The sequence below is a fragment of the Callorhinus ursinus genome, unplaced genomic scaffold (assembly GCF_003265705.2).
Source record: "Callorhinus ursinus isolate GAN/ISIS: 27379988/994484 unplaced genomic scaffold, GSC_fseal_2.0 scaffold22, whole genome shotgun sequence".
In the NCBI taxonomy this organism is placed as follows: Eukaryota; Metazoa; Chordata; class Mammalia; order Carnivora; family Otariidae; genus Callorhinus; species Callorhinus ursinus.
In genome coordinates, this window is record NW_027397084.1 from 4598432 (window position 1) to 4612525 (window position 14094).

Consider the following 14094-nt stretch of genomic DNA (forward strand, 5'->3'; position numbering starts at 1 on the left):
ACCTGGGGATGGGGGTAAGAAGACTGGTTCTCCAGCTCCCCACCGCCCCCAAGAGATTTCCTCGTAATTGACCAGGGAGTAGCCTGGCATCAGGAGTTCTTAAACCTCCCCCAACAATTTGAATATGTAGCCAAAGTTGAGAACCGCCAGCTGGCTATTGAAATTCACACCCCTGGCACCAAGAGACATTTGTAACAATTTGGTCTAACCACTTTGGGGGTGTTCTACTTCTTGGGTCCAAGGATGGGCCTGGGCAACCGAGGAATGAGTACAGATAGGAGGAAGGTCTTGATCTTAACCTACTCAGCACATCCTGTATTTGTTTTTCCAAATCACTTTCTGTTTTGCTTTTACTTCCTTGCTCTTTCTTCTTTCTATAAACCACACTGGCTGCCACTGTCAACTCTCTAACCTGTTGTCTTCCCCTTACATCAAAGTCCAAGCTGTATATGATCTCATTTATTCTTGAAATAGCCCTGCAAGTGAGGAAGGAGTCAGGCTTTTGTTCCCTAAGGCAAATCAAGGGCCTGCAGATCAGGAAAGGTTTTATCTGCCATGGAATTCATATCATTATTTTACTCCTATGTGTTTATACCAGTTTTCATTTACAAAATGCTTTCACCTATTTGCTCCTGTGGAATCCTCACTGCAAGTCTGTGGTGAGAGTATTCTTATAATCAGGGTGACCACATACCCTGATTTGCCCCAGAACAATTCTTGGTGACACCTGCTGTCCCAGCCTAATTATTCGTAGCACCCCCTTTCACTCTCGAACCAAATGTCTTGGTTAGAGCCATAAATTTTATGATCAGCATCATATAATTATGGTTAGTTATAACCATATAACCAACCTCTTGTTTTCAAGAGGAGGCTATTGAGGCTCATAGACATTAAGTAATTTGTTCAGTCATGAGCTAATTAGAAGCAGGGACAAGACTTCCAACTCATGTCCTGAGTCTCCAAACCTCTGCCCCCGGGCATCTATGAAACATTAGATCAGAGCTGATTTACTCAAGCCTTTCTTATTGGTGATGAAGAAACTAAAAACGTGGGGGAGACGATCTCTTAAAAGCCACTACTGGAATGCTCCCTGGAAGGAGTGCAGAGCAGAGTGGGCAGCAGTCTATGACATTAGGATGGATTAGTGAGGTATCAGTGAATTGCCAACTTGGTTGGCACTCGAGAGCCTAACTCAGCCAAAAAAGGTGTAAGACCTGACATATGGGTATTTGGAAAAGAAAGAGTAAGAAATTCAGAGTCCAAACTGCAACATTTGAGGAGTGGATCTGAATATTATCTAGTGTACTTCTGAGCACAGGTGTTGTTCAACCATCAAAACAGATGGAATCAACATTCTTACTTCCTTAGGTTGCGACACAGAGAGCAAGCTGTGGCTCACTGAACGTTCTGACAGCAGGAACTCTCACAAGCTCCCTGTGACTCACGTTTATTTGTTTCCTTCATTTTTCACATGAGTGAACCGAGGCTCATAAACAGGGATGCGGGGGATCCAACAAGGTAAGGTATTTGAATGGGTTTCAGAAATCCTAAAGTGCTGCCATTTATTATCATCATCATCATCATCATCATCATCATCATCAACAGCAGTAGTAAACAGATGCTGATAATCAGTTGATGTGGGATAGAATTGTGTATCCTTGAAACTCCCTGGGTGACCCAGGCTCTGAAGGACATACCCAGCAGACCGACTAGGTGGAGAGAAGGTGCCTTGAAGGAAGTGTTGAAGATGACAAATCAGACTCTGGGTGGGGTCCCACTTGCCCTGGAGGCTTCCTGGAAACCAATCCACCCTGCCCTGCAGAAGGCACCTCAGGCCCCAAACACCTTCAACAGGAAGGCCTTTCTCAGGGAAATCACAGAGCTGAGAGAAATGTCCAACTTTAGAAGTGCCCGATTCTGTAGATCAGGACCTTGTTTCCCTAAAATAAAACCATTCATACCCTGGGCAGGATCTTTACTTCACAATCATTTTCAGCCTTTGCTGGTCCCTGGAAATGATAACTATGACCCAGCATGTCAAAAAAGAGGGGGAAAAATCAAGAGCTTTCCTATCTGATTTTTTTGTCCCACCCTCACTTTGGTTTTTGAGCTAATCATGAAGGCCTGCCATGGATCACTTTCCTTGAGGGACAAAACAACAACACAGGCATTTTAGAATTCTTTTGGGGGCCCTGGGGGCTGTGCAGGGAGCTTTTTATATAAATGGAGAAAACCTTCAAAGCTGCTAACATGAGGTTCCGAAGGTGCAGGCAGAATTGGTCTCCATGCCTAGTAGTGGGGCAAAGGGCTCCTTTGGCTCTAAAGAATCAATTTGTGTTTCAAATAGCTTTCAGGAACTTGACACTATGAAACCACTGGCTCCCAGGAAATCTGAGAAAGTCCTAGAATAGCTTTCTTCAAGGAGAGCAGGGAGACTCATCGCTTTGTTAAAGCTCTCCCTGCTGATTCCCTAGGCCACTGACCTGGATGCCAAGGTTCAGGGCACCCATTCCTGGCCCTTGGTCCAACGCTGCCCAACTTTGAAGAGGACATGACCTCTTTCGTTACCTGGGTCTGCCAAAGGACCTGGTAATCCTACCTAGAGGGGTGCCCAAAACCAAATGAGACAGAGGCCACCTTTGAGGGGAGAGAAATAGGCTTAGCAAAGCAAATGTCACTAAATGGCAGGTGTAATTCCTATGGATAATTTTGAAAAATAAACCCAAAGAAGGTAACACCTAGGACAGACCACTTACCAAATGTAAATTAAGTCACAGCCTGATGGATTTATTTTTTTAGGCATCAAAAGATACCAAAGACCAAAAGGTGGTTATCAAGGTTTATGTAGCTCTTACACTTTTTTGTGACGATTTCTCTGTTTAATTAGCTTGGAAACCAGGGTAATTTGCCCCAAATAACATCTTTCCCATTGCAGGGAATACATATGCCTTTTAAATGCAGCCGGGAGACCTCTGAAAGGTACCAAGGACTCTGCCTTTCTCCCTTACCTGCACATTTCAGGGAAACTGCAGTCGAAGGGTATTTTCCCCATTTGTGCAAAGTCCTGGCGCTCTGGCAGCCGGCGGACTCCCCTCCCCCAAGTCCTGGAGAGGCTTTCTGCACCGCCCAGGAGGCGACTCTCCTGCCGCCTCAGGTTTCCCGGTTTCTGCGGTGTGTCAGCCACAACGAGGACTGATCAAATGTTTCTTTCTTACACCACACCACCAGCCTACCGACCGGGAAACGCCGCCGCCTCCCTGGCCTCCATCCTTTTCCCTCCTACAGGTTGCAAATGGAGTGCAGCAGTTTTGACGGTAGATTGTTTCCCCAGGGAGAAAGGCGACTTAATTTAAGTTTGTTCGCTGTGCTCTTTCATCCCATTCTGCCCCGGGGGGTTGACCTGGGTTTTCCCCATGGCCAAACCCTTAGCATTTCCTGATACTACCCTGCGGAATCACGAGTATGCCAATAATAGTAATGTTGGGCGAAAAGAGTGCTTGTTTTCTGCTTTGCGGGTCACAAAGCAAGAAGCACCTTTGTTTCCTTCTGCTTTTCTTTGAAGTAGCTCTGAGCAAAAGAGAGAAAGGACGTTTGAAGAAATGTTATTTTTATCTTGCCAAAGAGAATTGTATCCGTAAGGTTTCCTTTTCTTACCCTCCCCTCTCTTACCCCCTGCCCCCCAGTTTTAGAAGAAAGGTTAATGGGTCCTGCCATCTCCATATACCTCAAGATGTCCTTTAGGAGTAGCCAAAATCGCACCGGGCAGGGCTCAGGACTAATCCGCCTGGTCTGCCGCAGGTTTAACAAACTGACGGCCAACTCTCCAAGAAGACGGCCACCTGCCGGATTGCACCTGACTCCGCGACACCCGGGAGCCCCGAAGCGAGACTGTCTGGAGTGCAGAAAGGCCACCCAAGGGAGCGCTAGGGCCGAGCTGTCCTCCCTGGGGAGGGTCGAGAGTCCCGGGTCTGTCCGCCCAGGCACGTGAGCCCGCGCCGCGGGGAGCCCGATTGCAGGCGCGACAGGTGCAACGGGCGCCGGGACGCCGACCTACCTTCACGAAGAGTTCGATCTCGGGGTCCCTGTCGTCCCCGTTAGCTGTCGCCGCGTCCATCATGCCGTCGGCGCCCGGGGCCAGCGTCCCGGGCCGGGGAGGCGCCACCTCAGCGGTGCCCGGGGCCAGCGCTCTGCGCTCTTGCCCTGCGGGGCCCTTCTTGATGAGCGGTGCTTGTTATTAGTAGTAGTAGTAGTAGTAGTATTAGTATTAGTATTTTCAAATCTATTTCCCAAGCCGGGTTCGGCGGGGTCTGAGAGATCAGTGTCCGGAGAGATCACATGCAAAGGAGGGAAGCCAGAGGGGACAGGGGGCAAGGGGGAAAGGTGGGTTCAGGGATGGCAGCAGGTCCCCCGGAGCAACAAGTGCCGGGCTGCAGGGAGGTGTCACAGGATCCGCGCTTGTCAGCGATCCCCGCGTCGCCGCCAACGAGCCCAAAATAGCCCGAGGCCGCGGGGCGGGGTCAGCCCGGGCGGGGCGGGGCGGGAGGGGCACCCTGCGAGCGAGGCCTCTGCCCTGGCCCCTGCCCCCCCCCCCTCCCCCCCCCCCCCGCCGCAACCCCGCAGGACCCGAGGCGCGGCCCAGCCGGACTGGCACCGCCACAGGACCCGGGGAACCTTCTGGGAAAGGTCCAGGGAGGGAGAGGGAGTCCAGGCGAAGAGGAAGAGAGGAGAGGAAAGATAGCTTTAAGTATTAGGTTTCATTAATGATGCTTTAGCTCCTCCAAGTTCCTCCACTACTAGTGTTATGCCCACCAGGAAAGCCCCGTCCTCCCTTAGCAGTGCTCAGGGTGGGGAGGAGCTGTGGAGAGGGGGCAGGGAAAGAGAGGACCCCTCTAAATACAAGCCATCCTCATGCTGGGCAAATGGGGTAGAGCACGGGATGGGGGTGGGCAGGGCTGGTGTGTAAGGTAGAGCAGTGAGCCAACCTGGTCAGGTGCAGCCAGAGCAAGGACCGAAGTCTTTCTCGTCTTCTGGGCTTGTTTTTTCTTCCCTTTCTTTTCCTGTTCTTTCCTTTCCTTGCTTTCCTATTCTTATTTCTGTTCTCTGTTTTGCAGTGAAGTATGATACACATGTGGAAAAATGCACGTAAGTGTCCAGTTCAATGAACTGAAGCCCCATATGGAACACCAGATGAGGAAATAAAATGTTAGTCTGGAAGCTCCTCCTGGTCTCTCTTCTCTTCCTTTCCTCCCCTTCTACTCCCCTCTTCCTCCAGAGTGACCATTATCCTGACTTGTAACAACACAGGTGAGTTTTGCCTGGAATCTTATAGTAGACGCCTAATATACTCCTTGATGTCTGGCTTCCTTTGCTCACCATGACATTTGTGAGATTCATCCATTCTGTTGTGTGTAGCTGTAAATCATCCATTTTCATGGCCACAATTTATGTATCCATTTTTCAGTTGATGGACATGGGCATAGTTTCCAGTTAAGGACTACCATGGATACTGCTGCTATGAACATTCTATCAAGCATCCTTTGGTGATACATGGACACTTTTCTGTTGGGTATATACTTACAAGTGGAATTTATAAGTTATAGAGTATGAGAATGTTCTTCTTGAATAAACACTGCCAGATGGTTTTCCAGAGTGGTTGTACCGATTTGTGTTCCCCTTTCATTTCATTTAAAAATAGGTACTAAATCTTTTGCATCTGAAATCTGGTCAATTTTTGTTTGTTTTCTCTGCCTTCTCTTTGCGAGTCCTGTTTGTGTTCTGGCTTGCCTTGCTCACAAATATGTGTGTATTTCACTGCTTTGTAAGAAAAAAAAGCAATCACTTAATAATAAAAATAGGTAATAGTACGTATTATGTACCAGACAAAAATGCTCAGCACTCTACATCTTCACTTGTTGCGTCTTTACAAGTAGTGTTATTATCTCAGTGTTCAAGGTGGGGAAACAGAGGTTTAAAGTATTTAAGTAACTTGTCCCTAGACATCCAGCTAGAAAATGGTGGATTTGAACACAGAAGGACCGAGCGGGTGCTTTCAACTACTCTCTCCAATTTAGTGCACACTGGGTAAGTCACTTTAAAGAAACAAAGACACCATCCTGGTCTAAATGGAGATTAAGATCCATTTCCCGATAGCAGTCACATGGAAGGAAGACAACGCCTGTCACATGAATTGGGCAGACGCAAGAGCTCTGTCAATCAGCATGCAGATAGATCATTCACCGCAATTGGGGTGGGTAGAGGGAAAGGCCTCATAAAGCAGAAGGCACTTGGGCTGAACCTTCCTGACTGGTGGGGCATCTGACAGGTGAAGAAGATGGCTAGGTATCCTGATCACCCTTGATGGCAGGCTGGTTCCCCACAAAGTCCAAGTACAAATGCTTCCTTCTCACTGAAGAAACAGGCACCAAGCCCAAGTTTGCAACCGTCACTGAACACTACAACTCAGTCAAGGTGAGGTTTCAGTGCCCTCTCCTCCTCCTTGGTTTCGGGCTTACATCACCAAAGCCTTTAGAGATCAGTCACCTTCACAGCTGTACCTTCTAAGCCAATGGCTGCATGCTCTGGGAAGGACAAGGGCACAGAGGGAGACGGATACCTTCACTGCATGCCGCACAGACTCATCACTTCCCTGCTCTGGACTCTGGACAGTATTTGCAATAGCAAACGTGGCAGAGGTAAATAAAATTATATGCATAAAATGCCTTTGAGGGTTATTTATTTTTAGATGAAAGATCGCACACTTGTGCAATCATTTTCTTGGGTATGATCTAAACAATGTCCAGTATGATCTCCGCTCTCCTTAATTCCAAACCTAGCAGAGTTGTCTTCTATTTCATCTTCTCCACGTATCTACTGCTTATTGGAAAATGGACCAGCTGTCTTATAATTTCTAGATAATACCATCCATTTGGACATCCTTCCAGACAACTGGTAGTTTTGATATTATAAACATTCATGTTGCAAAACAAACAAAAAGGTCAGCTTTGGTGATAAAATATTTTTGTGCATATTTCTAATTTTCAGTTCCACATTCTGCTTTAGTTCAGGATCAAAAGTCTTCATTTTGTACCCTTTAATGTCAAATCATAACTGGTTAGAGTCAATTACAGCTTTGTCCAGAGAAAAACACCTTCTTGATCATAGACGGTGCTTTAATAATCATAGTTTCACAAAGTTGGCACAAGTTTTGGATAAATATTTACCAGCAAAGGGCTTCAAAAACATCTTCAGCGCTCACTTCAGCTGCACATATACTAAACTGGAACAATACAGAGAAGATGGGCATGGCCCCAGTGAGAGAGTGACATGCAAATCTGTGTAATATCCATACTTTCGTATTATTGTTGAAAGCAAAAATTATAACATGTCTTATGGGGTTTTCAATATATTCAGATTCAATACGACACAAAGGGTGAAGGTAAAGCGATTTATATAGTGTTAAGGTTTCTATACTTCACTTGAAGGGGCAAACTGTGAACTCTAAGCAGATTAAGAAAAGTTAGGTATGTATGTTGTAACCACTCTGAAAGCAGCAACTAGAAAAGTTATACAAAGAGATATAGTAAAGAGCCAATAGATAAAATGTAATGGGAGGAAATCTTCAAATAATCTAATAGATTTGACAGGGGAAAAAAGAGAGCAAACACAAAACTTATTATAAAATGGTACATTTTCCCCCCTCTGGCCTTCTCTCTGCTCGTGCTCTCTCTCTCTCTCTCTCTCTCTCTTTCTCCCTGATTCTCTCAAATAAATAAAATAAAAAAAAAAGATATGACAACTCTAAATGTATACATACTTAATACCAGAGTTTCAAAATACATGAAGCAAAACTGATAGAACTGAAAGTAGAAAGAGACAAATCATAATTGCAGTTAGATACTACAAAACTTTTCTCTTAGTAATTGATAGAACAAATAGACGACAACAACAACAACAACAAATCAGTACGAACATAGAAGACCTAAACAATAACTATCAACCAATTTGGCCAAATGAATTTTTATAGAATATCCTATCTAAATAACAACAAAATGCACACTATTTTGAAGTGCATATGGAATATTCACCAAAACAAACCATATTCTGGGTCACAAAGCAAGCACTATATTTAAAAGAATGAAACAGAGATGCCTGGGTGGCTCACTCGATTAAGCATCTGCCTTCAGCTCAGATCATGATCCCAGGGTCCTGGGATGGAGTTCTGCATGGGGCTTCCTGCTCAGCGGGGAGTCTGCTTTTCCTTCTGCCTGCCACTCCTCCTGCTTGTGCTTGCTCTCTCTCTGATAAATAAATAAAAAAATAAATAAATAAAATCTTTTTAAAAATTAAAAAAAATAAAAGAATGAAACAGTACAAAATATGTTCTCTGACCATAATAGAAACAATTACATCAATAAAAAATGCTTCTGGAAAACCTCTAAATATTTGGAAATTAAGCAATTCACTTTAAGAAATTCATTGGTCAATAAAGAAGTCTCAAAGATAATTAGAAAATATTTTGGCCTGAATGTAAATGAGCATACAATGTATCAGAATTTGTGGGATGCAGCTAATGTAGTCTTAGAAAGAAATTTATGTTTGAAATGTTGTTTAGAAGGAAATCAAGGTCTCAAATCTAAGATTGTATCTTAAGAAACCTGCAAAACCTAAAGCAAGAAGGAATAAAATAATAAATACAAGAAAAAGAACTAATGAAACTGAAAGAAGACAAAACAATGGAGAAAATCAGTGAAACCAAAAGCTAATTCTTGTAAAAGATCAACAGAATTGATAAACTTCTAGCTAGGTTTGCGAAGAGAGAAAGAGAGAAGCTATATATTTTCAGTATCAGGTACGAAAGATGGGATAGCACCACAAACTTCACAGCCATAAAAGGATAATTAAAGAAGGATATAGGCAAACTCTCTGCATATAAATTGGAGACTTAAAAGAACCAGATCTTCAAAGACACAACTAACAAAATTCATTCAAGAAGGAGGAGATAACCTGAACAGTCCCATATACGCTAAAGACATTGAATTTATAGTTGAAAATACACTCCCCCTAAAAAAAACCTCCAAGCCCAGATGTCTTGATTAATGAATTCAACCAAACCTTGAAGAAAGAAAGAATACCAATTCTATACAATCTCTTCCAGAAATAAGAAGAGGAGGAAATAAAGAACTTGTATCCAGAGTTTGTAAAGAATTTTTACACCTCACAAATAAGAAAACAAACAACCCAATTAAAAATTAGCAAAAAGAATCTGAATAAACATTTCACCAAAGGAGACACGCCAATGGCATATCAGCACATGAAAAGATGACCAACATCGTCACTGAGTAGGGAAATACAAATAACGTGATAACCCAACATACCTATTAGAATGGTGAAAATACTACACACGTGATAACCCCCTGTGGTAGGAAGAATGCAGAGTAGCGGGAACTCCCATACATTGTCAGGGAGAATGCAGAACTATACATCATTCTGACAAAACAGTTTGGTAATTCCATAAAAAGTCAAATATAAGCTAGCCATAAGACACACTTGTCATCTCCCGGGTATTATCCTAGAGCAATGAAAACTTAGGTTCTCACAAAAACCTGTACATGAATGTTCATGGCAGCATAATTCATAATTGACACAAACTAGAAACAACCAAAATGTCCCTCAATAGCTAAATGAATTAAAGATATATGGTACATCCATACAACGATAGAGCTCTTCGCAATAAAAAAGAATGAGCACATACAAAACATGGATGAATCTCACCTGCACTATACTAAGTGAAAGGAACCAGTCTCAAAAGATTGCATCCTGAATTGTTCCATTTATATGATATTCTGGGAAGGCAGAATTATAGCGATGGAGAGCTCCGCAGTGACCACCAGGTGTTGGGACTGGTGGGGAGAGGTGGGACTCACAGGGGTAGCAGAAGGGAATTTTTTCTGGTGATCGAACTATTCTGTATCCTGTTTGTGGTGGTGGTTATAGAGGTTTCCGCATGCATTAAAACATACAGAACTCTATCCCCAAAATGAGAATTTTGTGTATATAAATTTTTCAAATGATCAAGGTTCTTAAACACTTCAAAAAAAAAAATGTAAAGCCACTAGATTTTATTTTTACATCCCCTTTCCACACATTCTTTGTTTCAAATCCCTAGTATCGGATCCCATCTTACTATTGACTTAAGATATATAAAGCAAGTCTCTGTTCCATGAGACCTAGTGTTCCTAATTAGAGTCAATCAATAAAGTAGAACAAGCTTTCACTGAAATAAAAAAATAAAACAACAAAATAAACATATTTAGACTGAGAGAGTGTGTGTATGTGTAATAAAAGAACATTTATTATGAAATAACGATAATCCTTTTGGGGAGATTTTTAAAGAAATGTTCATCTTGCCCAGTACCAGAGTATAAGCACACCATTAGGAACAAGCTCCAATTTTTATGTACCTAATGTTATTTAGTTGAACCTACTCATTCTGCCCAGGGTAGTGGCTATTTCTAAGAGAATTAGATTGTCCCTCTCTGACATTCTTTACAAAGGATCTCTCGGAAAATCCCAAGGGCTTAAGGTTCAAGCTGAAGGGACCAGCAGGGTTTGTTGACAGCTGCAGAAACACCAGTTACACAGTATCTCTGTGGGAGGACCAGGTGGGTGTAGACGAGGGGAGGTGAGTCCTGGAGCAATTACACCCACAGGAAGTCACAGGTGGGGCTGTGAGGAGGATTAAGGTGTGTTTCTAGCTCTATCTAATCCTTTATAAACTAACGTGCCCTTGGGCATGCTGAACGTGACCAGTAGTCTTGGTCCCCACAGCAGTCTACCTACGGTCTCCCAGGGAGGGGCCTGGGAGCACATTGGACTGAAGCCAAGTGTCCTTGTCAACAACCGTCACTCAACCACTGATTCACTCATTACTCATTCTCTCCACCAGTGTTTTGGAGCCATACTGCTTGTGCTCATTCTCGAACCCTCCAAGAACGGGCATTGTGCCTATTGCCTCCTGCTGATGAACGATCTTTGCCCCTGCAGTATGCCTTCATGGATTGCCTTATGTTTTTTCCACAAGAGTAAAAGCTCCTTGAGAATCCAGTCTCGTGTCTCTTTCGCATGACCCTCAGAGCATAATCGTTCCCTGCTATAGACTTACAAACAATAACAACCCCCAAAAAACCACTTGTAAACAAACTGTTAATAATCCAAGGACAATGTACATGCTGGAAAAATAATTGTTGGTGGAATGAATTAATGCGTATCTGGCAGCTCTTTTATTCACAGCGTCGTCCCTGACTAAGGATTCTGCCCTGATTTTACTCCAAGGCTGACATAGGTGAAATGGACATTACAGTGTGGGGTTTTTATAAAGATTCTAATTCTGAAGTAAAACATGGGAAAGAATTATGTAAGAATAATAAGAGTTAACATTTACTAAGAGCCCACCATGTGCTGGAAACTGAATGGCTCCTAAGCTCGATTCTTCTCTGTAATAACCCCTACAACAGGTGCTATCAGTCCCATTTCACAAATGAGGAAGCAAAGATTTAAGAAGATTAAGGAACTTGGGCGCCTGGGTGGCTCAGTTGGTTGAGCGACTGCCTTCGGCTCAGGTCATGATCCTGGAGTCCCGGGATCGAGTCCCACATCGGGATCGAGTCCCACATCAGGATCGAGTCCCACATCGGGCTCCCTGCTCAGCAGGGAGTCTGCTTCTCCCTCTGACCCTCCCCCCTCTCATGTGCTCTCTCTCTGTCTCATTCTCTCTCTCAAATAAATAAAACTTTAAAAAAAAAAGAAAGAAGATTAAGGAACTTGTCCAAGATCACACAGATCATTATAAACAACACAGCCGGAATTCTGACCCCAGTCTCTCCACCTCGAAAGCCTGTCTTATTAACTCCTGTGCTTTCCGGTGTGTGAGAAGTAGAATGCGTTCGGAGGAGGCTGGGATGATGATAGAGACTTAGCAATTGCTTCTTGAACTGGAATCAGAGAATGAACTGGTCTTGGATAAGGAATGGCTGGATCTGGGGATTCTGGAATTCTCCTTCACTCCGCTTAACCTCAGAGACACCAAGAGACAGAGCTGAAAAAAGAAGTAGGCACCAAAATGTGGCACATGAAGCATAAACAAATACCTAGGCCCTAGAGAAAGGAAAACCGTGGGAGACAAGAGGCCAGAGAAAAGTGATCTGAGGTCATGTTCTGTTGCAGCACCATAAATATTTGGCAGGATTTACTGCTCTTGTAATTGTCTCACTTAATGGCAAAGTTCATACGTTAGTCACAGCAAGATCACATTAAAATACAACTATTACACACATATATTTTTAAAAGCCTTGGACGGGATCCCAGATAAACACGTGTGTAACAGAATTCCAAAAAAAAAAAATTTTTTTTGATCCATATTACTTTTATGCACACATCTAATTTTCTTTTGGACAACAGGCCCATCTTGCCAATTGATCAGAGATAGCCTTTAATAACTCAAAAAAGGGCATGGTATTAAAGAGGCCCCCAGGCTGGGGGAGAAGCAAGATAAGGAATATTGGGGAGGGGAGTCACCTTGTCCATGGGTGGGAGCAGAATGAAGGATATGTTGAAGGAAGTGGGCAAATGCCCATGACCAGATTAGAACTCTGAAAGGAAAAGTGAAGGGTTGTAATGATTGACAACCAGAATCCATTTGCCCTTTTGTTAAAAGACCCCTGAATTTTCCTTGGAATCTACACCTGCTCCATTCACAGCCCCTTAGGTTCAAGTGGAGCTTCAGGGATGGGCAGGTGACTCACATTGACCAATGGGAGCACTGAATCCCTCTGAGCACAGTGATTGGCTCAAAATGGACACATGATCAACTTGGAATCAATGTTCCATTTTTTTTTTTAAATGAGAAAAGTCATGTCTTCTAATAGACTTGCAAAGCAAGCTGCTTAGTGCTGAGTTCGTGACATTTTCATTTACAATCTAGTTGGCAAAGAATCATTTTTTTAAAACTGTAATTATCTTCTCCAGGTGGCAAAGTTAGTAAAGGCTGTTTCTTTGTAACTCCTAGAAGATATAATATGAATCCTCTTTATGATGTGATAAAAAGAGATCAGACTTTGCTCACATTTGGGGTTTTTGTCAGAAATGTGCTTAAGAGACAATTTTTCCTTCTGCTGGGCTTGCAGAGAAACTACATTATGGTCCTGGGGCTGCCCGCACTGTTGTCACTGCTGAGGCAGGGTATAATCGAAAATAAAGCCAATAGAGAGAAAACAAGGGCTAAGAGATGGAGAAAGGAAGCCCAAGTTCTGATGTATTGTTTGAGTGACTAGATCTCTTGGAACCTAAAAATTGATACCCCTGGAGTTTCCTGTCCTGATGGTCAGTAAAATCCTTTTTTGGCTCAAACCATCTTGAGTTGGGTTTTTTAATGTTTGCAACTGGAGATTTATATCCACAACAGTTAGAACGTGCACAGACTGAAGAGGGCTATGGGCAAGAGGTGGTCCATATGATCAAAAAAGATCTCAGGGCTATTGTAAGGTGGACATGGGTCAACAGCACAGAGATGCACTTTAAAAAGGAGGCCGCATCCTGGGGCGCCTGGGTGGCTCAGTTGCTTTAGCCTCTAACTTTTGATTTTGGCTCAGGTTGTGAGATTGAGCCATCAGGCTCCATGCTGGGTGTGGAGGCTGCTTAAGATTCTCTCTCTGCCCCTCTCCCCCTTACCCCCCTCTCTCAAAAAAGAACCCGCAAAAACCCAAAAAACAAACAAAACCCCTCTTGTTTCCATAACACCCTGTGCAAACTTCTACTCTTGTGCTACTACATTGAAATTATTTGTTTATGAATCTGTTGATTTCTAGAACTAAGACCTTCAAGGACAGAAGACATCTCAACCCTCCTTTAATCACTTCTTGCATTATAATCATCACTTTACATATCCACAACCCCAACAAATCTAGCTTTATGAAAGCAGGACTGGTGTTTCTTATGTGTGTTTCCTTGTGCCCATCACACAGCCAGGCCTACAGTATGTGTCTAGATCTGTCTATTTGTCCACATTCACTAATTCATTTGGTAAATAACTTATTAAGA

General features: G+C 43.4%; 1 protein-coding gene and 1 non-coding gene across 5 annotated transcripts in view; one reads left to right on the forward strand and one right to left on the reverse strand.

Moving 5' to 3' along the window:
• CLIC5 (chloride intracellular channel 5) overlaps positions 1–14094 on the reverse strand; it is a 164513-nt gene that overhangs the window by 94773 nt on the left and 55646 nt on the right. Inside the window, exon 1 of one of the 4 annotated variants that reach the window (XM_025890476.2) lies at positions 4055–4489. The exons of the other annotated variants lie outside the window; for them this stretch is intronic. Coding sequence (XP_025746261.1) covers positions 4055–4117 — 63 coding nt within the window. The 5' untranslated portion in view covers positions 4118–4489. Of the gene's footprint in view, positions 1–4054; positions 4490–14094 lie in introns of those variants that run through there. 4 annotated transcript variants of the gene reach the window in all.
• Positions 7250–7353, forward strand: LOC112838084 (U6 spliceosomal RNA). Its single transcript, XR_003211884.1, has one exon. It is a non-coding gene; the product is annotated as a U6 spliceosomal RNA (small nuclear RNA).